General features: G+C 38.5%; 1 protein-coding gene across 2 annotated transcripts in view; it reads right to left on the bottom strand.

Moving 5' to 3' along the window:
- Window positions 1–26,492, bottom strand: part of LOC150087253 (oxysterol-binding protein-related protein 11-like) — a 359,580-nt gene that overhangs the window by 311,269 nt on the left and 21,819 nt on the right. The window contains exons 3-4 of one of the 2 annotated variants that reach the window (XM_090371101.1): window positions 20,806–20,911; window positions 6,550–6,597 (exon numbers count right to left, since the gene is read on the bottom strand). In XM_090371101.1, coding sequence (XP_090227227.1) covers window positions 6,550–6,597; window positions 20,806–20,911 — 154 coding nt within the window. The remainder of the gene's footprint in view (window positions 1–6,549; window positions 6,598–20,805; window positions 20,912–26,492) is intronic. The other variant, XM_090371102.1, reaches the window with a different exon arrangement.

The following is a 26,492-nucleotide window of genomic DNA, read 5'->3' as shown; positions in this document are numbered from 1 at the left end:
AAAAATGGACGCAAACGGTCTTCTCCGGTGAGAACCTGAATCCATTGGCCGTGGCCCAGGTGTTAACGCGGTCAATAGCTTGTTGCAGTTGTCTCTCAATAACCCTCATATTGCATGATTGAGAGAATATGCTGAAGTCATCGACATAGAGTGCACTGTTTATAGTTGGAGGAAGTTGTTCAGAAATAGAATTTATTTTAATGGCAAAAAGCGTAACACTTAAGACAGATCCTTGCGGTACCCCCTCCTCTTGATAAAAAGGCCGTGAAAGGGAGGATCCTACACGAACTTGGAAATAACGGCAGGATAAAAAGTTTTTAATAAAAATGGGAAGGTGGCCTCTCAGACCGAGATTGTAAAGGTCTTTTAAAATACCAAATCTCCAAGTTGTGTCGTACGCTTTTTCCATGTCAAAGAAGATGGACACCAAGTGTTCTCTTTTTAGGAAAGCATCACGGATTGATGTTTCCAGTCTAATTAAGTGGTCCAGTGTGGACCTGTTTCTTCGGAAGCCGCACTGAAAGAGGGAGAGAAGGTCGTTCGATTCTAAATACCATAAGAGACGAGCATTGACCATTCTCTCCAATATTTTGCACAGACAGCTGGTCAGAGCAATAGGACGATAGTTTTTTGGACATTTAGGATCCTTTCCCGGCTTAGCAAAAGCAAGTATAGTTGCCTTGCGCCAGGTATCCGGAAAGTGCTCTTCAAGGAAGATTCTGTTATACATGAAAAGCAAACAGTCCATGGATTCTGGTGAAAGATGTTTGATCATTTCATAATGGATGTTGTCTGGTCCAACAGCGGTAGCCTTTGTATGGGCAAGTGCTGTTTTTAGCTCGTGGATAGTAAATGGCCCATTATATGGGTGGGAACCCTTCGATGTGAATTTAAGGGCCTGATTTTCAGTCTTGCACTTTAAGACCAGAAACTCTGGGGAGTAAGATGACGTTGCAGAGATCTTAGAAAATGTTTCCCCAAGAGCATTGGCTATTGCAGTAGAGTCTGCAATAGTACATCCATTATATTCAAGGACCGATGAGGGGTGTGCTGTGTATTTACCCTTCATTTTCCGGATTTTTTCCCAGACTACCTTAGAGTTGGTAGACTGGTTAATAGATGATGTAAAACGGATCCACGATTCCTTTTGACTCTGACGACGGATGTAGCGTGCTTTGGCTCGTGCACGTTTAAAGGCTATAAGGTTGGTCGTGGTAGGATATCGACGGAATATCCCCCACGCTTTGTTTTGAGCCTTTTTGGCTGCTGTGCATTGTGAATTCCACCATGGTTTGGGAAATGGTGGAAACCGGGCAGATGTTTTTGGAACAGCATTCGCAGCTGCTTGGACAATATTTTCTGTGATGTACTTAACTGCATCATTGATAGGCTCCTGACTGACTGTGCTACGATCAAAATTTGCCTGATGTTGGAAGGCAGTCCAGTCAGCCTGATCAATCTTCCACCGCGGTAACCTGAAGGGAAGACATGGTCTCCCACTGTGTAACAAGGTTATCACAGGGAAGTGATCACTTCCGTATGGATTCTCCTCCACTTCCCAAGTGAGTGAAGGGAGTAGAGAAGGGGAGCAGATAGAGAGATCAATGGCAGAAAAAGTACGGGTAGGCATGTGGAAGAAGGTGTTTGTTCCAGTATTTAGAAGGGAAAGGTCATTGTCATTGAGCATACGCTCTATGACTCGTCCCCTTCCGTTGATGTTAGCACTACCCCACAGGGTATTGTGTCCATTAAAATCCCCGAGAAGTAAGAAAGGGGGAGGCAACTGCGTTAGAAGATCATCAAGGTCTTCCTGGGAGATATCAGTCCCAGGTGGCAAATAAATAGAGCAGACCGTTAATAGAAATCCCACTGTAAGGCGAATTGCAACAGCCTCTATGCTGGTTGTAATTAGCAAGGGCTGAACTGGAGTCTGATTATTCACAAGGATAGCCACTCCTCCATGAGCAGGACCATCCGCAATTCTATCCTTACGAAAGATTGTGATGTTATGCATGGTGGGATCATCATTTGCCTTTAGATAAGTCTCCTGCAAGCAAAAGCAAACTGGCTCGTGCTTTTGCAGGAGGGCCTTGATGTCATCTGTATTTCGCCGGAATCCACGACAATTCCATTGTAGGAATTTAGCCATTATTTTGGCTTGGTGGGTCCATCAGGCGGTTTCCGAGGTGCTGAGGGCTTACTTTTATCAGTCTTGGCTTTATCTTTTTTGGGGAAGAATGGACGCTGTCCGGTGTCCATTTCTTCCTCCACGAAGAGTTGCAAGACTGAATCGTCCGGTACCTCCTTGTCCTCTACATCCATTGATTCTGTTAATTTTGGTTGCTCTTTTTTACCACTTGGTTTTGTTAGTGGTGGGGCACTAGGAGGTACGGATATTGGAGTAGCAGCTGATTGTGTTTTTGTGGTGGGCTTTTGTGAACTCAATAAATAGCGGGCAATCGGCGTGAATGACTCTCTTGGTGGTATAGTCATATCTGTTTGTGTACCGATAGTGCACTTCGCAGAAACCTTCTGAGCATATGAAGGCTTCCCGCTATTTATTGGTTGTATGCGTTTTCTAGCCTCTGGGTAGGAGATGTTAAGCTCCGTTTTTAACTTTTGTATCTCCTTTTCGTCCTTCCACCGCTGGCATGCTCGAGAGTATGCAGGGTGCTCTCCTTGGCAGTTAATACAGTTAGGCTTAGGAGCTATACATTCCTTGCTCTCGTGATCTTTAGCACCACATCGAGCACAGGCAGGGTTACCACGACAAGCTGTTTGTGAGTGGCCGTACTTTTGACATTTAAAACACCTCAGTGGGTTTGGAACATAAATCCTCACTGGGCAGTTTAAGTACCCTGCCTTGATGGAACTTGGAGGCCTTGGGGTGTTGAATGTTAGGATGAGAACTCGGGTAGGGACAAGATTCCCATCCTTACGCATGGATATTCGCTTGACAGCTGTTACTCCTTGTTCTTTTAATTCAGAGCAGATCTCTTCTTCAGAAACATGAAGGAGATCCCACTCTGATATGACACCTCGTGAAGAGTTCAAAGTTTTGTGAGGGGTTACAATAATGGGTATTCCCCCTATAGATGTGGCTTTCAAAATTTTTTCTGCTTGATTTATATTCGATGCTTCAATAAGAATATCTCCAGAACGCAGCCGTTTTACGGATTTGGGTGAACCTGCCATCCCTTCTAATCCTTTCTGGATAAAGAAAGGTGACATTTTCCCTATTGACTGCTCTCCTGTGGAATGGAGAATGAGGAAAAGCGGTGTCACAGATGGTGTTTTCTCCTCAGTTCTGGCTCTTTTAGCAGAATTGCTCTCACTTTCTTCCGACGATCGATTAGGTAGGGGCCTTGTTGGGGCCCCAGAAGAAGAATTTAAATTACTCATAGGAGTAAAGAAAAAATGTCTGATGCCTAAGTACCTCACCCACCACGGAGCCCTACGAGGGGGCGCCCACTCGTGAACTAGCAGGTACTGCGTACACGAATGGGACGCCGAGTTCGCTTAGAACACCATACCCACGTTACCAATAAGTCTTTATCCCGTCCCAGGACCAAAGGGAGGGAGACTTATTGGAACGCAGTTGACCCTAGCAGTATAAAACCACCCGCCGATTGATCCCAGTCGAGCCGGTCCGGGACCGCCCGTCTTGTCGAAGCAGGGGCCAAAGTGGTGTATTAAGGCTGGGCCCCTCAACCACCAGGATCCCCCTTTCCGCTTCCACGGGTCGCGGCGCACGGCTGCACACGCCGGATTCCAAAGATGTAACCCTGGAACCAAGGTATGGGCGTTAGATCCCAGTGATGCTAATCTGGTAAACCAGCAGCATCACTGGGAGGTCCCCTCACCACGTACAGGTGCCCACGTCGAGGGGCCCCAACAGCAACGCCAACAGTGACGAGTCATCCACGAGGGCATTCATCCCATACTACCCCAACCTGTCACAGCAGATCGGTAGAATCCTAAGATCGCATGGGATAAAGTGCATCCAACTCCCAGGCAAGAAACTGCGTTCTCTCCTTTCCAACATAAAAACACCTGTCCCCACCCTTCTACAGAGTGGTTTGGTCTATCGCATCTCTTGCCGTGACTGCACGAGCTGCTACTTTGGAGAGACTGGACGTCGACTCGAGAAACGTCTCTCAGAACATAAAAGGGCGATCCGTTTAGCAGACGTAGAACACTCAGCTATCGCCGAGCATGTCTGGACAACCCACCACGACATCGACCCACACCGCGATGTCGTGGTTGTGGACAGGTCCCACCATTACCTGAGGCGTACCTGGTTGGAATCGCTAAATATAAAATGCTCGGACACCGCTTTGAACAGGAACAGCGGTTGTCAGGTCAACCCCATCACAGAGTCAGTAATTCTATCCATAGACAAACGCTGGCCACGTCACCACCATGCGTCACAGCCACAAACATCAACAGACAATTAACCACGTGCCTCACGCACCATCCTGGCAGTGCATCTCTATTCCAACTGCCATTCAAGTATTTTAATCCGATGAAGGCTGCCACCCAGCCGAAAGCTAATTTATTTATTGTAGTTTATTATTGCTCTGTGTAACGAAATAAAAATAAATTTTTGCATTCGCTTCTCTTGTTAAACACACTCAATAGCATTTAAATAAATAAATTTTCATTCAAGGTTTTTTCCCTTTTAACTCTAGCTAAAATTAAAAAAAAAAAAAAAATTGCTCAGCTCATTCAATTCACTGAAAATAAAAACCTTTTGCCTTTAAGGTATTGCCATAAAAATGAAATTCATTGGATACAATGAATATTTAGTGGGAATTGAACTTGACATAGCATTTAACAGCATCATATATTTGGATTTTGCAACAGATTTTATCAAATAACTCCACGTTTAAATTATAATATATACGTATTAACGTCCTGAAAAATCATTTTGTGTGTGTGTGTGTGTGTTATATGGATTACAAAGTATTAAACAACAAAAATTTCTCAAGGACATAGATGGCGCCTCCGTAGCCAGGTGGGAAGGAGCAACAGTGCGTAGCACACGCTTCTTGATTAGACCGGGGTTCGAGCCCGTCACCACCAAATACGGAGGATGCGGAAAGGTCAGGGAATGACCACCGCATATCCCGGAGCAATATGGCCCTAGTTGCTAATGCTCCTAAAAAACAAATAATAAAAACAAGGACATAGGTATTTTCTTTCTTTCTTTCTCTCTCTCCCCCTCTTACAGGCATGTGCAATTATATATAATAAACAACGTAATGATTATTTTAACATATAAATGAATAGCTTTTATACATCAAACTGTATGACTAATCATGGCAAAAACAAACTTGTTTTTATCATTACTAGTTACACAGTTTAATGATAACATGTGATAAATCATGTTACCACATGTGAGAAATTTATTGAATTCCCCTACATTGCAATTGTTAATCTCTTCCATTATGACTAAATTGCAGATGGTTAATGTATCAACCATCTACAACGAAACTAAGAGATTATTAATATTTTACTTGGGAGCTTCGTTCCCTGCTCGCTTCTTTTGATAAAATAAAATACAGAAGCTTTTGGCTCTGTGTGACTCAGTAACGTATTTATGAATACATAAATACATTACTATATCTATATAATATCAGTGTAGATACACGATAGACAACTCTTAAAGAAAAACTATGATTGCAGTGTGAAAAGCATAATTTCGTCTGTATCTAATATTGTGCTGATCCTTCACAACGAGTTACCATGTATTGTACTACCTCGAATAAGTAACGCTTCACTAATAAAGAAGACTATTGTCGCTTATTTTCAGTGGGACCACCACCCAGACAGTACCATTTCAAAGCTAGTTGGCTTTTCATCGGTGGGTGCCTTTCACACTACGATCATAGTTTTTTTTTTCTTTAATATTATATAGATATAGAATCTTAAACTCTTAAAATATTATGCCTTGTTGCATTTAGTTTATTTAAATAAATATGTTATATATGGAAATCAAGAATGGTATCGTGTGGTCATGTCAGATAAACATAGCGCATGACCACACTTAAACAGAAGTTTGTTTTATCACAGTAAAACAAGCTTCTGTTATGTATATTTTTGTATTTGTTACGTATTACCACATAACTCGCATCACTCTTCTACCATTGGCTGAATAAACATCATTAGGAGGAAAATTATTTTAATGTATAGAAAGAAATGAGTCAAAAATTCTTTACAGTGTAAATAACAGTATCTGACTAAAAATTTCTCTTGATTAATAAATACTAAAACATTTTGGGCTTGTATGGCTACTTTGAAATCCATTTAAATTGAAATGAAATATATTTTGGCCTCTTTATCAAGCATCATTTAAGGGGAGCAAGTGGTCAACAACAAATTGATTAAACAAACTTCCCAAGATCTAGTTTACTAATTTCCCCAATATTTTGTATTTCCCCCCTCTCCCAGGGCATAAATTACACAACTTCAACAAATAAAAGAATGCGAGTTCTTTAATAAAAATAAAAAAAGATATGTATGCTGCAGTATTTTTCTTTTACTTACAGCTAAGTAAACAGCTCCTCTTGGTCTTAATTTCTTTATTTCATCTACCTAAAATAAAAATTTGACTCAGTGGTCATTCATCTTCAAAGATATTATTAAACTTATAATACTGTATAAATGTGTTAATTTATTAATGCATTTATTGTGAATTGCATGTATTCTAGGGTTTCTTCCTGAGAATTCAAGGGAAAAAATAGTAACTTTAAAATTCCCGATTCCAGGTAAAAGCAAAAACATTTCCCGAGAAATTGGGATTTTTTTTTGATTTTTGTAATATACAGACTGCTATGTAGTTTATTTTAAAATGCTTAATTTTTATTTAAATATAGTTGCAAGTAGCCTTTTAATTTTCTTTATATAATTTTATGATGGCGACAATTTCTGGATAAAATAATTGTGTATTCCCTGAGTTCATCATAATTTTAGTCCCTTCTCTATGGGTCAGTGCAAGTGCAGCGTAAGATACAAAGTCTTACAAATACTTGTTTCTCTGAATAAGAATAGTGGGCAGAAATAAAACAATTTACTAACATGGAAAACAACAATTCAGAAATATTTATTACACACTATATTGAATGTTTTCTTTTTATTATTGATGCCATAAAATTTCTGAAATATATGTAATTTTATTTATAGTATAATTTAATAATTAAATGAATGACCATCATAGTGAGCAGAGTAACTCCGCTGCCACATTAAGCAGCCAGCTAAAAGTACAAGTTAATTGGAAGACATCATAGTATCTAACAAGCATAATATCAGCATGTGTCCCATTCTGAATTTACTGGCCCACTTCATTTATATCTTTACAGTTGCTAATTATATTCATCACAGTCTTTAGGCCTATAACAAATACTCCTACTCTCATTTTTGTTTACCCAGTGCTTACGTCACACCAGAAAGACTCCACATTGCACTGGCCACTTGTGTCAACTGGAGGCATAGCCTTAGATTTTATGTGCTTTTTATCTAAAGTATAACTCCTCCCCTCTCTGTATACACTGTCAGAAAGAACACTTCACAGAATGAGAATATGGGGAACACAGTGTACTACCCATATTCAAAATTTTAAACCCTTATATCTGAGTGACACCATGTCTCCGATAATTCCGCAATGTCTGCATTTGTTGACTTGATCAGAACTTCAAATTCATCAAATTTGTTTATTATGCTCCTAGCACTGGTATATATGCAAGTATACAGGCACTTGTTTTTACTCTTAATAACCTAACAAAGCAAATGTATTTGCTTGTTCTATAAAGAACACCAGCAAGCCTCGAAATCCCCAGCACCTCGTTTTCCAGGCTGCCATGTTCTGATAGCTAACAGAGCATAGCAGCCCAGCTACCACTGCCTTAATAGCATCAGCAAACAATCTTACACCACTTATACAACTACTTAAGTGTATCCCATCCCTGTAAAAACAGTCTCTCCTGTTAACAAGCACAGACCATGCTGAGAAAAATTCTACCCCCCCATAAGCCTTGCACAGTCTCTCCAGAGCTGAATTATATGAAAGTTTACCTTCAGCCAGATGGTGGTTGATTGTTGGAACAAACTTCCATCTGTTGTTGTGGAAGTGGATAGTTTGAATAAATTCAAGAAAGAACTACAAATTATGGAGGGAATGGACTGGTAATGTGAGAAGTTGTTATTGAGGATATCTCTTGCTGAAACTGAAAAGAAAGTGTTTAGAAGAGTGAACAGAGAAAGCAGGTCCGGCATCAAAAGCAGAGCTAATATCTGTGTAAATAATGTGTTTTCCTCTTAGCTGTATGAGGATCTGCTAAGGGTTTGAGTAAGTTACACCAGTCTAACACCAGCTTATGACAAATGTGGTTCACTGCAGTTCCCTGCACATATGTGCAACACTTAGTGTTATCACTGTACTTATATATCCTGATTTATAATGTCAGTCAGCCATTTGTACAAATGCATAAATTACTAATTTCATATTTAAAATTAACTTGATAAATTCTGGTTATTATAAACTTCATTCCTAGTTAAGGCTTTTTGAATGATATATGGTTTATCTTAATAGATGAAAAACTACAAAAACCAATATTATGAATGCCGTGTACATTCAAACATGGTTTTGATATGAATAATAATTTATTTGATGTTTCATTAATTTTATATCAATGGCTATAATGTTACATTTTATTTTAATAGGAACCACAAAGAAAATTAACTGGTGAATTCTGAATTATAGTGTCACAGATGGCCACAAGTCAAAGTAATGTGTTCTGAATTATGACTGGGGGGAATTTTTTCCTCCCTTTAATTTACAGTATTTACCTCAATCACTTTACAACAGCTTATAAAAGGATGATCGAAAAGTTCAGAGATTGATTTTGTATCTTGAAATCAAGCCATTGCACTGAGTTGCAGGCAGTCTGAATTAGCACATAGTGAATAAAAGCCTTTGTGTGTGTTTCACTGCATTTTAAAATGAGTGATTTTACTGAGCAGTGAATTGGCATTAAATTTTGTTTCAAACTAGGAAGCTGCAACAAACCTACAAAATCTTAAAAACAACTTTCACAGAAGATACACACATAGTTTAAAAACTTTTAATAGTTCACAAATTTTAAAGAGGGCCACTTGTCTGTTGAAGATGATCCTCACTCTTGCCACCCCCAAACTTCAAAAATCAATAATTCAATTAGATTAGTTCTCTTTGTGATATGATCCGGAGTGACTGATATTTAACTAGCTACAATGTTGCTAGTAAAGCTAACATTTCTTCAATGACATTCCAATCAATTTTTACACAAGATTTGGGAATGTGATATGTTTCAGTAAAGTTTGCACCTTGCATCTGCAATGATTACTACAGAAAGTGCTAAGTTCTCACGTCAGAATCTTCATCAATATGCTGCTGCTGACCACATATTCCATTTATAACCTCTGTCCTCTATACTAAATACTGGTGCTATTATTTGGATCAGGGCTGTTCTGGGTGTATTACTGCCATGGTGCAAACTTTTTTTGTCACCCTTTTTAATTTAAAAAAAAAAAAGTTATGTAATTTTGAAGGCTTAATTTCGTTTACACTTAGCACTTATGTGGATGACATTTGAGTTTTATGTTTTTACTGTCACTCAGAAAAATGTTTAGAATCAACCGTTGTAGTTGATACTAAAAAATACTCTTTGAATAATGTTTGATATCTTGTTAACACAAACAAAACAAAAATAAAACCTAAAAAAATACACATAAAACAAATAGGCATTTTAGAATATTTATGACTTTATTTTAAATAAAGTAAAAAAAAACTGCACAGAATAAAATAATCAATTCAAATTTTAAACAAATTTTATGTGTCTTGCTTTCGTTTAGCAAAATCCAATGTAAGTTTCTTTATGTTCAAATTTCGGCGATTTCACTTTTGACTGAAATTAGAGCTAAATAATTGAGTAGTCTGTCTCGTCCCATTGATGAATGAATATAATTTTTTAATAATTTTAGTTTTGAGTAGCACTATACTAGAATTGTTAACATGATTCTTAGAACTATTTAAATGTTTGGGAAAGAATTAGTTAAATTATTTTTTTTAATATGCAAGTTAAAATTTCTTCTGTTTGTTTGTTTATGGGCTTTATGGTGCAAGGGCAGCAAGACCATAATGCGCCTATGGTGATGAAAATTTCTTCTGGACCTCAATTTTCTTCAAACGAAATGTAACTATGAATAATTTTAATTTCTTCTGCTAGATCTACAGCAATAATATCTTTTAGGCAGTCTTTGCTAGTGGCATCTGATGATTTTAATTCAAAATCAGAACAATATTTTAAAATTTGTTCTATCTGCATTTTATGTAGAACATTTTAATGTTTAATCCTTCAGTTGTTCAAAGAAATCTTCAATTGTATTATTTGTAGTATATAACATTGGAAAGAAAAAATAAATTCTGATTCTTAGAAAATGTTTTGGATCAACCATCTCGAAATCATTTTTCAGGTCTGAAACTGTCTCATTTTCGCATTCAATACTGAAACAGTTTTCTTTTTTTCCTTCTGCTATACTCATTTTCTGCAGGAAAACTTGGACTAATTTCAAGGGATTATCTGATTTAAATTTTGCATAATTTCATTTAGTTTCTTTAACTGTTTTATTGATTCTAATAAGTTAATGGTCTTATTTTAATATTTTACTGACAACATTTTTAGGTTAGAAAGAATTTCATAACCAAATAATTATAGAACAAATAAATAACATATAGGTTTGTGCTATAGCATCATGTTTATACGTAGACAACTTTTTTTTCTTTTTTTTTTTTATGTAAACCCCAAACACGAGAGTTATTGGAACCTATAGTACTTAGTACCGTGCTTGGGTTGGAGGTTGAGAAAATGAGAGAAGATATTTGTTGACATTGGACTTGAACTTCTGTAGACTAATTTTCAGGAAATACGTATGAAGAAAGGTTGTTCCAGAAAATGGCAGTTGAATGAATAAATGAGGAAGATGAAAAGTTGGTTCTGTGAGTTTTAAGTTGGACAGTAAATGGATGTTTGGCTGGTGGCAACATGTTCAGACTGTTTTGAAAGAGAGACCGGAAATTATAAAAGCCAATTCAGAAGAACAGTGCCCATGGAAGTAGCTGTAAAAAAGGCATGTGGCAGAACCAGTACATCTATGAGACAGGAAGTGGAGAGACTCTGTTAGAGATGAGTCATTAATTAACCTAACTGCCCTCTTCTGAATGGAATCTAGAAGCCTGAGGGAGGTTTACGGGGCCCCGCCCCAGATGTGATAACAATATTCTATGGTAGGGTGGATTTGCGATTTGTACAGAGTGAACAGCTGTTTGGAAGAAAAGTAACACAGAGAGCGAAAGAGAAAAAGGGTGACATATTTCTCCCATCCAATTATCATCCCATTGCAATTACTTCTACTCTTTCTAGAGTAATGGAGAAATTAATTAACCGCCAACTATTAAACTACCTAGAATCCTTCCATCTGATCAACGATCGCCAGTATGGATTCCATCAGTGTCGATCCACTGGTTATATTCTGGCTTATGTTACCCATTTATGGACTAATTCAATGGAAAAGTTCGGTGAAACACAAGCAATTGCTCTTGACATCTCAAAGGCTTTTGATCATGTTTGGCATAGAGGTCTTCTAAACAAGCTTCCATCTTATAGTTTGCCAACTGTTTTTTTGTATTTGGTTATCCAGTTTTCTCTCTGAATGCTCACTGAGGGCGATGGTAGATGGCTCTCTGTATTCTCCACTAATGCCGGTGTTCCACAAGGTTCAGTTCTTTCCCCCACTCTTTGCCTCTTGTATATTAATGACTTTCTTCCATTGACTGAAACTCCTATCCACAGTTTTGCCAATGATAGCACCTTGCATTCCACTTTCCATTTTGAGAAACCGTGCCCTGCTCAATCAGCTTCAACTTCTCGAAAATCTGCTACCAATTCCTTAAATGTCAATCTCCAGGTAATTCTCCAGTGGAGCAAAGACAACTTAGTTGATTTCAATCCTTCTAAAACTTCTTTTGCGAGATATAAGACAGTCTTGTCTTATATCTCGCAAAAAGGATTCTTCTGCTCCTATTGTTATCTTTGGTGACACTCCGATTTCTAGGTAAAATGATATATCTCTTTTGGGGATTACCCTAACTTCTAATTTCTCTTGGCACAAGCACATTACAAATACTGCTTTCTCTGCATCTAAAAAGCTTGGTTTTCTTTTTCACTCTCGGCATTACTTTTCTTCCAAACAGCTGTTCACTCTGTACAAATCGCAAATCCACCGTACCATCGAATATTGTTCCCACATCTGGGGTGGTGCCTCCAAAATCTCTCTCAGGCTTCTTGATTCCGTTCAGAAGAGGGCAGTTAGGTTAATTAATGATTCATCTCTAACAGAGTCTCTCAACACTCGCTGTCTCATAGATGTACTGTTTCTGCTGCATGTCTCTTCTACAGATATTTCCATGGGCACTGTTCTTCTGAATTGGCTTCTATAATCCCCACTCTCTCTTTCAAAACAGTCCGAACACATGCTGCCACCAGCCAACATCCATTTACTGTCCAACTTCAAACTCACAGAACCAACTTCTCATCTTCCTCGTTTATTCATTCAACTGCCGTTTTATGGAGCAACCTTCCTTCATATGTATTTTCTGAAAATTACAGTCTATAGAAGTTCAAGTCCAATGTTAACAAATATCTTCTTTCGTCTTCTCAACCTCCAACCCAAGCATGGTACTAAGTATTATAGGTTCTAATACCTCTCGTGTTTGGAGTTTACATAAAAAAAAAAAAAAATCCATAGTATCATTAATTAGGCAAAAACCAAAAAAATGTTTTCTAATTTCAATTTTTGATGTTTCTTTACATTAAAAAACTACAAATCTTAGAATAACTGTTAATTATTCTTGATGACTGGTATTAGGTGTGAAATTCAAAATTAAAGAATAATACTGAGCTTCCCTAAGCATTTCTAAAATTTTAGATTTGATATTATTGGCTAATATACAAATCTTGTTTTGAATTTTGTTCCCTAAATAATGTAGCATGCATTTTTTTTTTATTTAAATTTTTTGAATGTGATCCACCATTGTGGAATCAAATTTAGAAATAATTTGGATTAACAGTAAAAAGTTTCCATTATTGTTATCAAGTAATTTTGAATTCATGCCTCATCAAGTCAATTTTTTTTTTGCTAAATATTGCCCACACACAAAACAATTCTGTTTAATACTGCTTGCTATTGTAGTTTTTCTTGCTGCCCTAAACTCTCATGAATGTCAATCTATCATATTTTTCAACTCTAACTTTGTATTCAGATCAATTCATTTTTAATGCACTCAGCATGAACAAAAACCTTTTTCATGAAGAGATGTCTAGACAAATGTTGCCAATCTTGGAATCCACCTTTTATGAGTGGAATATTATTGTCAGAAGAAAGCAATTTGCAATTATAACAGAATACTGCACTTTGTGATATTGAATAAAGTAACCAATTTCAGAAGGTTAATTCTCCATTTGGCAATTTTTTTTCATAATAATGTGAAAAAAAAAAAAAAAAAACTGCCATGATAAACTTTTGGAAAAACACTATTTTTTGCTTGTTCTGGTTTATTTTCAATGAACATCACATTTTAATTTTGTCATTTAATATTTCTAGCCATTTTCCAGGATCGCTAATAGAAATTGATTTGTCTTGTATATTATCATTTATAATTTCTTCAAGCTCAAATTCTTGAGTTGATCTATCTTGCACAATATTATAGCACTAGCTCTTATTTCACCCAAATTTGACATTTTCAACTTGCTTATTTGTATAGTTTCTTCTACTTTCATGTTGTTAGTAGGTAAAGTGTAAAGTGTTTTCATGTCTAATGGCACCAGGGGTTCCCCATCTCCATGTTTTATACATTGTTGTGTGTCACAGTTCACTGTTAAGGCCGAAATTTAAAAGTGTGTGGGCTATGTATATGTGTAATGTTATGTACCGTTGTTCTTCTGGCCATTTGGCCATTGGGGCCCTATTGGGACCCACCGTTGCTCACACTTGGCCTCGTGGAGGCAAACCAGGGGTATTCAGTAGCTCTATATTTTACTCTGGCAGGCCCTGCCACCTAGTTTCCTGAGATTTAAATGGGCCTTTGTAAATAAAAAAATAAAAAAAAAGTTCATGTGGGATTGGAAAAGCCAAAAGGATTATAAATGATGTAATCTGGACGTAATTAAACTTTGGCATTTGGGGACATACACTAGTGTATAGGTAGAGTAGAGGAGGGAGACGAAGACTGGGGGGGGGGGGTGAAAGGTAGAAGTATGAGGATGATAGAGAAGGCAACCCCAATATGGTCAGTGAGGTTGACCCAGGCCCCACCAGGAGGAAAGAGAGTGGGAGGTGGCAGGGAGGGGAGGGGACAGAATCGTCCTTTCCCCCTCCAGGGAACAGGAGTAAAGGCACCACAAAAGGGAGTGTGGAGCAGATCGCCCATGAGGCATGCCAGCAGCAAGCCACCTCATGTCATCATCAGTTGGTAAACATCTGGTCCTAGTAGATGTCCATGTCTCTGATGAGGTCAATATCGCATTGGTTCGAGTCTGTCAATGTCAGGTCCGATTGTCCTGTCCATCTGTCGTCCCTCATCTCTGTGCTTCAGTGGTTGATATCAAATAGTTCGTGATCTTGAGCATCCATTAGTGTCAGGTCCAGGTGGATGTCAAGTCCGGCAGTATTGTCATTCATAGGGCTTATGTCCATTCCGGTGAAGTTGTCACATTTACGGGGGTATGTCAGTGGCGTTGCACGACAATAAATGTCCTCTGCCTTGTGAAGAGCTCCTGGGTGAAGTCGGAGAATGCCAAATATTCCTCCCTTGTGTCTAGCAGGTGGTTTTCCTGTCCTCTAGGTAAGTAAGTCAGTTTTGTTATCAGGATGTTGCAGAAGTCGTCACAGAGCTGGCAGTCATACACAAGGTGCTGCCAGCTCTCCAGGCCTCAGTAAACACAGGACGGGTCCTCGTTAAAAGATATGTTGGCCGCAGTCCCGGTGAGAATCAGCTCAGTGTCTTGGGGAAGATCCGGCCAACGTCAGGCACAAATTTCCTAGTAATTTCTCCAGTGTGGCAGTGATTCCATTGTTCTTGCCACACTTGCACCAGGTAAGCTTGGAGTCTTCTCTTTTCTGCAGCACGATCATTTCCTAGGTCCGCAGTGTAGCCGAGGCAGGTTTTTCTGGTACCCTTGGCTAGGTGGTGTAGGAGTCTCCTGTGCACTATCTCTAAATCCAGAGGGAGGATGCCTGCAAGGATCTGCAGAGCATGTGTGCTTATCGTGCAGCACACACAGGTGATGGTGAGAACTGTTCTTTGAGTGGTGTCAATAATTCTTTTGTTGACGGCAGACATGGCCTTGTTGTACCACGCTCTAGCGACATTGGTGTGAAAACTGCTTTATAAAAAAGATGGAGAGTTCGCCGGCCGAGTCCCCAGTCCTGTCTGGCCACCCTGGAGATAAGTGCGGTGTAAGCTCTGATTTTAACCCTTGTATATTTGAGGTGGTCTTGGAAGGAGAGGTTCTGATCCAGTATGACTCTGAGGTATTTGGGCTGCTTGGTGAATATTATTGTTGCTTGGTTGGTTTTTATCTGGGGAAGGTTGCCAGATGTCTAGCTTTCCCTTCAGCAGGATGGAGTTGGTTTTTGCCAGGGAGATATTTAGTTGATTCTTTTTTGCCAATTCTTGCAGTGTGTTCAGGGCTTGGTTGGTTAAGTTTTCCAGCAGGGCTCTGGAGTCTGCAGTCACTGTGAATATGAGGTCATCAGCCTAGGATCGTACTTCACTGAGATCAAGGGCCAGGAAAGTATTATCAGTAGTGATTCTTCATGCATTAAGAATCTGCAGATAAAGGAACCACTAGATGGCAGTGATCACAGTGTGCTGAAGTGGGATTTACTCAAAGAGGTAACTATCATCAGGGGTAAAGGGAAGGGTTTTTGCTTTCGTAAAGGCGACTAAGATGGTCTGAGACAATATTTAAATTCTATACAGTGGAATCAACTGATGATGTTACCAACAGCAAATTCAAAATGACAAGCATTCAAAGAACTTATCTTGGAAGCTACTAGGCTTTACATACCAACTAAGAAATATTGTTCAAGGTTTAGGCCTAAATGGATGTCCGATGAACTAATCAGATATATGGCAGAGAAGAAAAATGCATGGGATACATATAAATTAATGGGTGACATGGAAGCCTATGATAGATATAAGCTGGTCTGTAACCTGCCTAATCACAAAGGAGATTAGGCAGGCAAAGGCAGATTATGAGAAATCCTTGGCAAAGAAAAACAGAAAAGAGTTCTTTACCTATGAAAACTCTAGAAGGAAAGGGATGAATCAGATTGGTCCACTGGATATTGATGGTTCAACACTTGAGGATCCTTCTCAGGTGGCTAACAAACTAAACAAGTATTTTGCATCTACATTCACACATGAGGAGTTATTCACGAAGGGGAATGCCAGAGGTGAAGTAAACTCTGGCAGTGAGCTAGATGATTTTGTAATAACTGAGAGGAAACTGGAGGAGAAATTGTTGAGGATAAACATAAAAAAGGCACCTGCTGTGGATGGGATCTATCCAGTTATATTAAAGGAGGCAGCAGAGGAAGTAAGCAAACCCTTAGCCATAATTATGAGAGCTTCTTTGGACTCAGGGGAGGTACCCATAGACTGGAGATGTGCAAATGTGACCCCAATTCACAAAGGAGGATCAAAGGCTGACACAAGTAATTATAGACCTGTGAGTTTAACTTCTGTTCCAGGAAAATTAATGGAGGCACTGGTTAAAAAAAAAAAGCACTGCAGGATCATCTAGACAAGACTTCAGTTATAGCTCAGACACAGCATCGTTTTGTTAAGGGAAAGTCTTGCCTGACCAATTTGATTGGTCAGGCAAGACTTTCCCTTAACAAAAACATCATAGTATCCCCAATGATGCAGTCACAAAAGAACTGGATGCAGGGAATAACTTTGATATTATATATTTGGATGTTAGAAAGGCTTTTGATACTGTTGCACAGGGAAGACTGCTGCACATGGAAGACTGCCGCACAAATTGGAGCAGTGTGGCATTGGAGGCAAATTGCTGCTATGGATAAAGGGATGGTTGAGAAGGAGAAGACAGAGAGTGGTAATCAATGGACACTGCTCATCGTGGACTAATGTTATTAGTAGAGTCCCTCAGGGTTCAGTGTTGGGTCTATTATTGTTTTTTGTATTTATAAATGATGTTGATGATGGTATATCAAGCTTAATGTCCAAGTTTGCAGACAATACAAAGGTTGGCAGGGTTGTTAAGGACACTACTGACGCTGTGCTGCGGCAACAGGATCTGGGAAGGTTGAGCAGATGAGCTGAGAGGTGGCAAATGAAGTTTAACATTGACAAATGCAAAGTACTACATACGGGAAACAGCAACCCCAGAACAACGTATCAACTCTGTGGTACTACACTGACAGTGGTGGAGAATGAAAAAGGCCTGGGTGTAATTGTGCAGGCAGATATGAAGTTCTCTGAGCAGTGCAGATGGGCTGCAAGAGTAGCTCATGGTGTCTTGTCAATGATATACAGGAATTTTTCTAGTAGGGATAAGGAGGTGATTATTCCCTTGTATAAAGCAATGGTCAGGCCACACCTTGAGTACTGTATACAGGTCCAGAGGCCTCATTTCAAGAAGGATGTAGAGCTGCTGGAAGGAGTACAGAGAAGGGCAACAAGATTAGTGAATGGAACAAAGGGTTGCTCTTATGAAGAAAGGCTTAAGTTTTGCAAATTACAGTGTCTGGAGACTAGGCACCGGCGATGTGATCTGATAGAGGTGTATAAAGCCTTGAATGGTTTGAGCATGCTCAATGCCGATGGGATGCTTCCTCTTGCTCAGAATAATCACCTGAGAGGGCATAAATTCAGATTGAGGAAAGACAGATGTAGGATAGATGTGCGGAAATTTGCCTTTAGCCAGCGGGTAGTTGGTTGGTGGAACAGACTTCCATCCCTTGTTGTGGAAGTTGATAGCCTAAATAAATTTAAGGCTCAGCTGGACAGGTATTTCGGAGGGGTGAAATGGAAGTGCTTTTTTTTTTTTTTTTTTTTTTTTTTTTTGGCTGATGCTGCATAAGCTTGCTTTCTTGCATCATATGCCTCTACTAATGCTAATGCTAACTACCCCATAGAGTATTATGTCCACTGAAATTCCCTAATAATAGAAAAGGGTTGGCAATTGCTTAATGAGATTATCAAGGTCTGCCTGGGGAATGCCGTTCCCAGGTGGCAAACAGATGGAGCAAATAGTTAAGAGGAAACCTACTGTAAGACGAACCACTAAAGCCTCTAGGTTTTTGGTAAGTGGTGTAGCTTGAAAGGGGGTGTGGTTACTCGCAAGGATGGCAACTGCTCCGTGGGCAGGTCCATCTCCAGCTCTGTCTTTGCGAATAACTGAATAGTTACACAAGTAAGTGTCCTCATTTGCCTTAAAATACATCTCCTCTAAGCAAAATCAAGTTGGCTCAAGCTTACTCAGGAGAGCCTTGATGTCATCACTATTTCTGCGGAATCCAGGGAAATTCCATTGTAGAAATTTAAATGTACCCATTATTTAGATTTGTTGGGTCTCTCTGCTGGCTTCCGAAGGGCTGAGGGTTTTGCTTTCTCAGTGCCGGATTTTTCTTTCTTTGGAACGACTGGGTATTGGCCTGTATCCATTAATTCTTCTTCTGCAAAGCGTTCCCAGACTGATTCATCCTGTGCCTACTTATCTTCCACATCCACTGTTTCTTAGATTATAGGTCACTGTTCCAATTTCTTTGGAGTTTCTTTAGTACTTTGTTTTGGAAGTTGTGGAGCACTAGGAGGTAAGGATATAGAAGTGGCACCTGGCTGTGATTTTTGGGTGGGCTTTTGGGAACTTAATAAATAGCACGCAATGAGAGTAAATGATTCCCTTGGTGGAATAGTCATATCAGCCTGGGTCCTGATAGTACTCTTCCCAGAAGCTTTCTGGGTATATGAGGGCTTGGCACTATTTATTGATTGGATGTGTTTTCTGGATTTCTGATAGGATATGTTCAGCTCTGTTTTTAATTTCTGAATTTCTTTTTCATCCTTCCACCGCTGGCATGCTCGAGAGTATGCAGGGTGCTCTCCTTGGCAGTTAGTACAATTTGGCTTAGAAGCTAAACATTTCTTGCTCTTGTGATCTTTAGCACCACAGGCAGGGGAGCCACAACAAACTGTTTGTGAGTGGCCGTACTTTTGGCATTTAAAACACTTCAGTGGGTTCAGGATGTAGATCCACACTGGGCAGATTAAGAAACCTACCTTTATAGAAGTTGGAGGCCATGGGTTGTTGAATGTTAGGATGAGAACTTGGGTATAGACAAGGTTCCCATCCTTTCACATCGATATTCATTTGACAGCTGTCACTCCTTGGTCTCTCTCTCAATTCAGAGCAGCTCTCTTGTTCAGCCATGAAGAAGGTTCTACTCTGATATCACACCACATGAAGAGTTCAGAGTTTTATGGGGGTAATGAAAATTCTCCCTATCGATGTGGCTTTCAGAAGTTGCTGTGCATTTTATTTGAGGCTTGCAGCCTCAACTAAAATGTCGCCAGAATGCAGCCTTTTGACAGATTTTGGAAATCCTGCCAATTCTTCTAATCCTTTCTGGATGAAGAAGGGTAACATTTTCCCAAGTGACTGCTCTGCGGTGGAATGGAGAATGAGGAAAAGTGGTGATCTATCCTCAGTTCTGGGCTTTTTTGAGTTGGTATTATTGGTGTCATCGGATCGGTTAGGTAGGGACCTTGTTGGGGCTCCAGAAGAAAAAGAGGGATTTAAATTACTCATGAGAGTAAGATAAAAAGTTCAGCTACAAAGTAAAAAGTACCTTGCCCACCACTGAGTCCTATGAGGGGATGTCCATTTGGGAACTAACAGGTACTGTGTACACAAATGGGATGCCAAGTTCGCTTAGAAGCATCATACCCACATTTTCAACAAGTCTTTACTGCGTCCCAGGACCGAAGAGAGGGAGACATTGGAATGCAGTTAACCCTAGCAGTAAGAATCACCCACCAATCCCAGTCGAGCCGATCTGGGACCTCCTGTCTTGTTGAAGCAGAGGCCAAAGTGGTGTATTAGGGCTGGGCCCTTCAACCATCAAGATCCCCCTTTCCGAGTGTGTGCGCACAGCTGCACACACCAGATTCCAATGATGTAACCCTGGAACCTAGGTATGGGCATTGGATCCCAGTGATGCTAGTCTGGAAGGCCAGCAGCATCAATGGGAGGTCCCCTCCCCATGTATAGGTGCCCAGGTTTAGGGGGTGTGCAAATGTTAATTGGACTGAAAAATGATATTAAGTTTATGCAGCATGTATAAAAGCTAGGATTTGCATAAGCTACAAGGTAAGAAAAGAAAGTTTTCTTATATCCAGTTTACAACTAACTTTCTTAGATTTAAATACATCCTTTAATTATTTCACTTACAAAGCTGCTGAAATGGGATTTAAAGTGGAAGAAAAATAAGATCTACAATCCATCTTAACATTTTCACAAATACAGAATATGCCAGTGGTGGGAAAAAATTGCCACTTTTTTTTTTTTGTAAAATATAGAGCCCATTATTTTTAAAAATATTACAGATGTAAAATACAGTCTACTACATACCATGCCTCAAAACCTTTAAAGTGCTTTAAAAATGTATAAATATTAATACCATATAATATTCCAGCATTCCTGTGTCGGGTTTGAGTACAAACCATCGATACTGCCAACCTTTCACCACATTTGTATACTTGTAAAGTAATCCTTCCAAAGGTTTTCTGTACAAAAAATAAACAATGATATGCAGTTAATTAAAGCCACTGCTTATTAAGCAAGTACTAGAAGTAACGTAGTACTTTATTCTGAAATAATAAAAATAACTAAAAGATAAGGAAAGAAAAATAATAGCCACTCAGTAACTGCAAACAATAAAGTCAAGTATGGGTTTTCATTCCTTAACTCATAATGCATAATTATTCTCTTAAACAAAAGTTCTTGCAGTAATTCTGATGCAGCAGGCATCCTATAAAAATCAACAAGCAGGTATGCTGTTACAATGTGTGCAACACTCACTCTTTATTATTTTTTTAATTGGGGGGGGGCAGAAAATAATCAAAAATTGCTAACTAATTTTATACTTTATTCTGACAATACACAAGGTGTTATCAAAAAGTTTTAGGACCAAACTAATATTTAGGAAATGATGATTACCATTAATTTGGATGGATCTTTTTCAAATAGTAAATTAAAAATGCTTCTGGAAGCATTTCTGATAGGCTTCTTTTGGAATTACTAATAGTTCCCATGTTGCATTTTCAATAATTTCCTCAGTGACTGCAAACCTTTCACATGGGAGAACTTAAGTCTGGAGAATATGGCAGATGGAAGACTACAGTGGTGGAGTGCATCATAAGAAATTCTTGAATGGACCAAACATGTTGCATTCCCAAATATGTTAAAATCAACTGAAATGTCTTACAAGAAATACCCATTTCACTGGCAATATCACACACAGTTAAACGTTGTTTGCTCCTGATTAGATAGATCACACAAACACACGCACAGTGATTGAATCACTGGTTTTTGAAGTGAAAGGCTGCCAGAGTGAGGATCAACTTTGAAAGACCAGCAGCCCTCTATGAATTTTGCAAACTGCTGAAAGTCTTTGAATGACACACACAGCATCTTCTCAAAATGAATTTGCATCAAATTCTGCTCTCAGTAAAATCATTCATTTTAAAATGTGACAAAATGCTTAAATCAACTTCTATCAATACACACTAATTCAGACTAACTGAAGATAAATGGGTAATTCGTGTATCTAGCTAAGAACTGAACATGTCTAGAAAGTTGTCTGAACTAGACATTAGTCATGTTTAGATGAGTCAGTAAATAAGGTATCATCTTACAACTTGCATACGATTTCAAGATATAAAATCCGTCCCATGAACTTTCTGATCACACCTCATAGTGTGCATACAATAAGCACCACGGACAGTGTTATGCTGAGGAGCTCACTGTATTGCTGTGTGATGCACATTAAAAGTTTCATCAATTCAATCAACATGTTACCCACTTCCAACTTTTACTTCATTTATATCAATACATCATGAACAATCAAAGTAAAGGAACAAACTTACCTGCAAAATAATTAAACCTCTCAAACAGTACTCATTCTGTTTCATAAATATAGGGTATCCATAAAGTCCTTGTGTACTTCAGAATTGCAATAATTTAGATTCTATATGAGATAAAAACAATCTGTAAAATACCACGTGGTTATAAAATAAGTTTCCCTATTCAGGAGACCTTAGTGTCAAAACGGTTAGAGTTAGCACTGTGAAAATCAGTGGTTATGTAATTTAGGGTATAGGGAAGCGATCTGTAGAAGAAAAAAATATTAGTTCACATTTCCACCACCAGGGAAAACAGCGCTGCACACATGTAAAAATTGTCATTTACTTCAAGATACGTGGTCCTTTATGCAAACCTTTAAGTTTCCGATATTCACGTGGTGCTGCATTAGTGTTACTGTTATTCTGGTAAACAGTTTTACTAAAAGAGCATGTTCCATTTTTGTAAGAGCCATAATGGTTATTGACAGTGGCGTTGGCCTTTCTGCTTTCATCTAACAGGATAAAATTTAAATATATTCAAAATAATATTTAAAATTAACTAAATGTTGTTGTTGTTTGGTTTTTAGGAGCATTAGCAACTAAGGCCATATTGCTCTGGGATATGCGGTAGTCGTTCCCTGACCTTTCCGCATCCTCCGTATTCATTGGTCAAGAGCTCGAACCCCTGTCTAATCAAGAAGCGTGCGCTACGTACTGCTGCTCCTGCCCACCTGGCTACAAAGGTGCCAATTAACTAAATGCACAAGGCATAATAAGTTAAGATTAAGAGTTTAATATCTATATAACATCAGTGTAGATACACCAGAAATAACTCTTAGAGCACAACATGAGATACTGAGCAAATGAAGCCTCCCGCACTACCATTGTAGTTTCTTAAGAGTTATCTATGGTGTATCTACACTGATATTATATAGATATTAAACTCTTACTCTTAACATATTATGCCTTCTGCATTTAGTTAATTTTAAATATTATCATATAAACCTTTTGGCATATCTCATACTGTGTGATTATCTTCACAACTGGGTTGTCATGTCTGCAATACCAGGGTACCTGCCCACCCACCGATGATAGGCCAATAGCTTTGAAACTGTGCTGTCTGGGTGGTGGTGGTTCTCACTGAGAATAAGTAACAATAGTCTTCTCTATTAGTGAAGCATTACTTACTCGAGGTAGTGCAATACCATGGCAACTCGTTGTGAAGGAAGAGCACAATATGAGATACAGAACAAATGATGCCTCCCACACTACCATCGTAGTTTCTTAAGAGTTATCCATGGTGTATCTACACCGATATTATCTAGTTTTTATGTACAAAAATTATTTTTGTACATAAAAACTAGTTATTTCTAATTATTTCTTTCACTCCAATTTTATCTTTTAATTTTTCAGATAATCTACCCTACGATTATTATTATTATTTTGAAGCCAAAAGAAGAGGAAGTGAACTGCGTCCTTTGGCTAGCAGGGCTTAAGTCTATATCAGCAGTCAGAAGAAAATTTACAACACATTATGCAAAGAAAGCACTGTATAGAAATTCAATTTCAAACTGGATGAAGAAGTTTAAACAGACTGGTTCCATTAATAATACACTGCAAGCCAGAAGGGCCGGATTAAACAAGGAGGCTATGGAAACTTTTCAGCAAGACAGGCATCTCTAGAACTCTGTGTTCCTAAAGCAACAGTGCACAAAATTCTTAGATTGTATTTGCATAAGCTACCCTACAAGATTCAAATGTATGAAATGTTACTGGAAAAGGACTACCATGTGAGATTAGCTTACTGTCATGAGTTTAACGAAAATATTGAAAACAGCATCTTATCTCTTGACAATCTACTGTTTTGTGATGAAGCAACGTTTCATATTAGTGGCAAAGCTAATTGCCATAATTTCTTTATTTGAGGGACAGAGAAACCACAAGAAATCTTGGGAACATTATTTATTATTATTCTTATTAGCCATAAGGTGCAAGGAAGCCTGAGGCTTAGGCTGCACCAGTCAAAAAAAAAAAAAAAAAAAAAAAAAATTGAGTTAACCAGAGAGAGAGAGAGAGAGAGAGAGAGAAGAATGATGATATCCAGCTCAGGACCCTGGATGTGCCAAACCCATACTCATCAGATGTGAGCTCCTATGAAAGTGATTCCCTTAAAGTTAATTAAAGAAACAGTGGTTAATAATTATAGTTATCTTGCAATGCTATATGATTTTTCTTTATTTCTGAACTAAGACAATTAAGAATTGAAGCCAACACGATTTTTCAGCAAGATGGAGCACCTTGCCAATTCACTCAGAACGTTCAATAATTTTTAAACAAAGTCTATCCAAACAGTTGGATTGCCAGAAGTGGACTAACTGCTTGCCAGCTTGCACACCCAAATTGTCCCCACTGGAATATTAAAAGTGTGGTTTATGCCTCAAAACCTTGCTCTTTGTACCAGGATCACAAGTGCAATTAATGACATTATTGGAACACAACCGGAATCACAATCTTATGATTACATATCCTAAAAACTAGAATAAATTACCCGCCCATTGCATTTTACAAATTGTTTTTATCTCATACAGAACCTAAATTATTGCAGTTTTAAAGTGAACATGGACTTTATCGACACCCTGGATATGTAGTCTCAGTGCTAATAGCAATGATGTCTATTTACATCTACAATTTGCTAAGATGCACTTTTTTTCTGAGAGAATTTCAATCACTAATTGACTAAACCAATATTTGCTTTATGATCCTCATTTTGTCAGATTCATTTGTTGCTTCTATCATTCTCTTAACCTTAAAAATTTATTAGTTTTTTTTAATTTGTTTCTTTGAAACTGCTTCAATCTAACTTTTCTGACAGCAAAGTAAATTTCCTTGGGAGATTAATATTTGCAAGTCAGCCTGGTTTCCATTTTAGGAGTGAGCTGAAGCTTTTGCTATTACTAATGTTGCTTACACAACTTGTCTTGTTCATTTAATGACTAGAACACAAAAATAATCCTCACACACACACACACACACACACACACACACACACACACACACACACACACACACACACACACACACACACACACACCTCTTAGTTTTTTTCCCATCACTAAAAATCTTTAAACTACTCAATTAACATCAGTTATTCCCTAGGTGCTGCGGATCACAACTTCATAATGGTCTCTTCTCCAATAGAGATTGTGACTATTCTCAACCTCATTTTTCATTTGGAATTACAAGAATGGAAAACGAAATGATCTGTGCAATTTCTGTTTCTCCTCTCCTTGGTTTATTTAATATTTAAAATCTTTTGATCCTAATACTGATCTCAGAGAAGCATTTGAAAAGGCTACTGGTATTAAAGAATAACAAGACACCAAGGGAGGATGGTATATATCCACTTTTATTTTATTCCAATTAAGAATGCAGCATGTGAATGTTTTCAACCATTGGAAATGCTAATGAGAGCATTATCTGACCCCAGAAAAATCCTCTTGGATTGGACAAGTATTAAATGTTTCTCCAATCTGCAAAGGTAGTGCTAAAGAGGAGTTGAGTAACTAAAGGCCAAGTTTTGATGGTTGTGGTACAGAAGACTGTGAAGTCTGTAGTTAAGGATGCAGTTCAGGACCATCCTAACAGGGATAGTATGGTATGCTGACATTATATATCTTGACTTTAGTAAAATATTTGATACCATCCCTCATGGAAGGCTTCTATATAAACTGAAAGAATTGGAATAACTGGAAAAATCCTATTCTAAACCATAGGCTGTCTAAAAGATAGGAGACAGAGGATTGTCTTCAGGGTAGACCAGCATGCACATTGAGCCCCTTGAGGCTTAAATGTTAGCTAACCGATTTTGTGATAACAAACAGGAAAGTGAAAGAGAAAGTTTGAGCAAAACATAAGGCTGGAGTGGATGGAATCTAGCCAATTATATATTAAGGGAAGCAGCAAAAAAAGGTAAGCAACCCCTTGGCTATAATTATGAGAGCATCTTTGGATTCAGGGAAAGTCCTTGTGGACTGGGGATGTGCAAATGTATTCCATATTCATGAATGGGGGGGGAGATCAAAGGGTAAGATGAGTAATTACAGACCTGTTAACTTGACTGCTCTTCCAGGGGAAATTATGGAGTCACTGGATAAAGAAGTAATTCATCACCATCCAAGACAGGAATGCAATCGTAATAGTCAACAGTATGGATTTGTGAAGGGGCAATCTTGTCTGACCAATC

The sequence above is a fragment of the Mastigoproctus giganteus genome, chromosome 4 (assembly GCF_048544385.1).
Source record: "Mastigoproctus giganteus isolate SK-2022 chromosome 4, ASM4854438v1, whole genome shotgun sequence".
Classification (NCBI taxonomy): domain Eukaryota; kingdom Metazoa; phylum Arthropoda; class Arachnida; order Uropygi; family Thelyphonidae; genus Mastigoproctus; species Mastigoproctus giganteus.
This window is presented reverse-complemented; position numbering and strand designations above follow the sequence as displayed.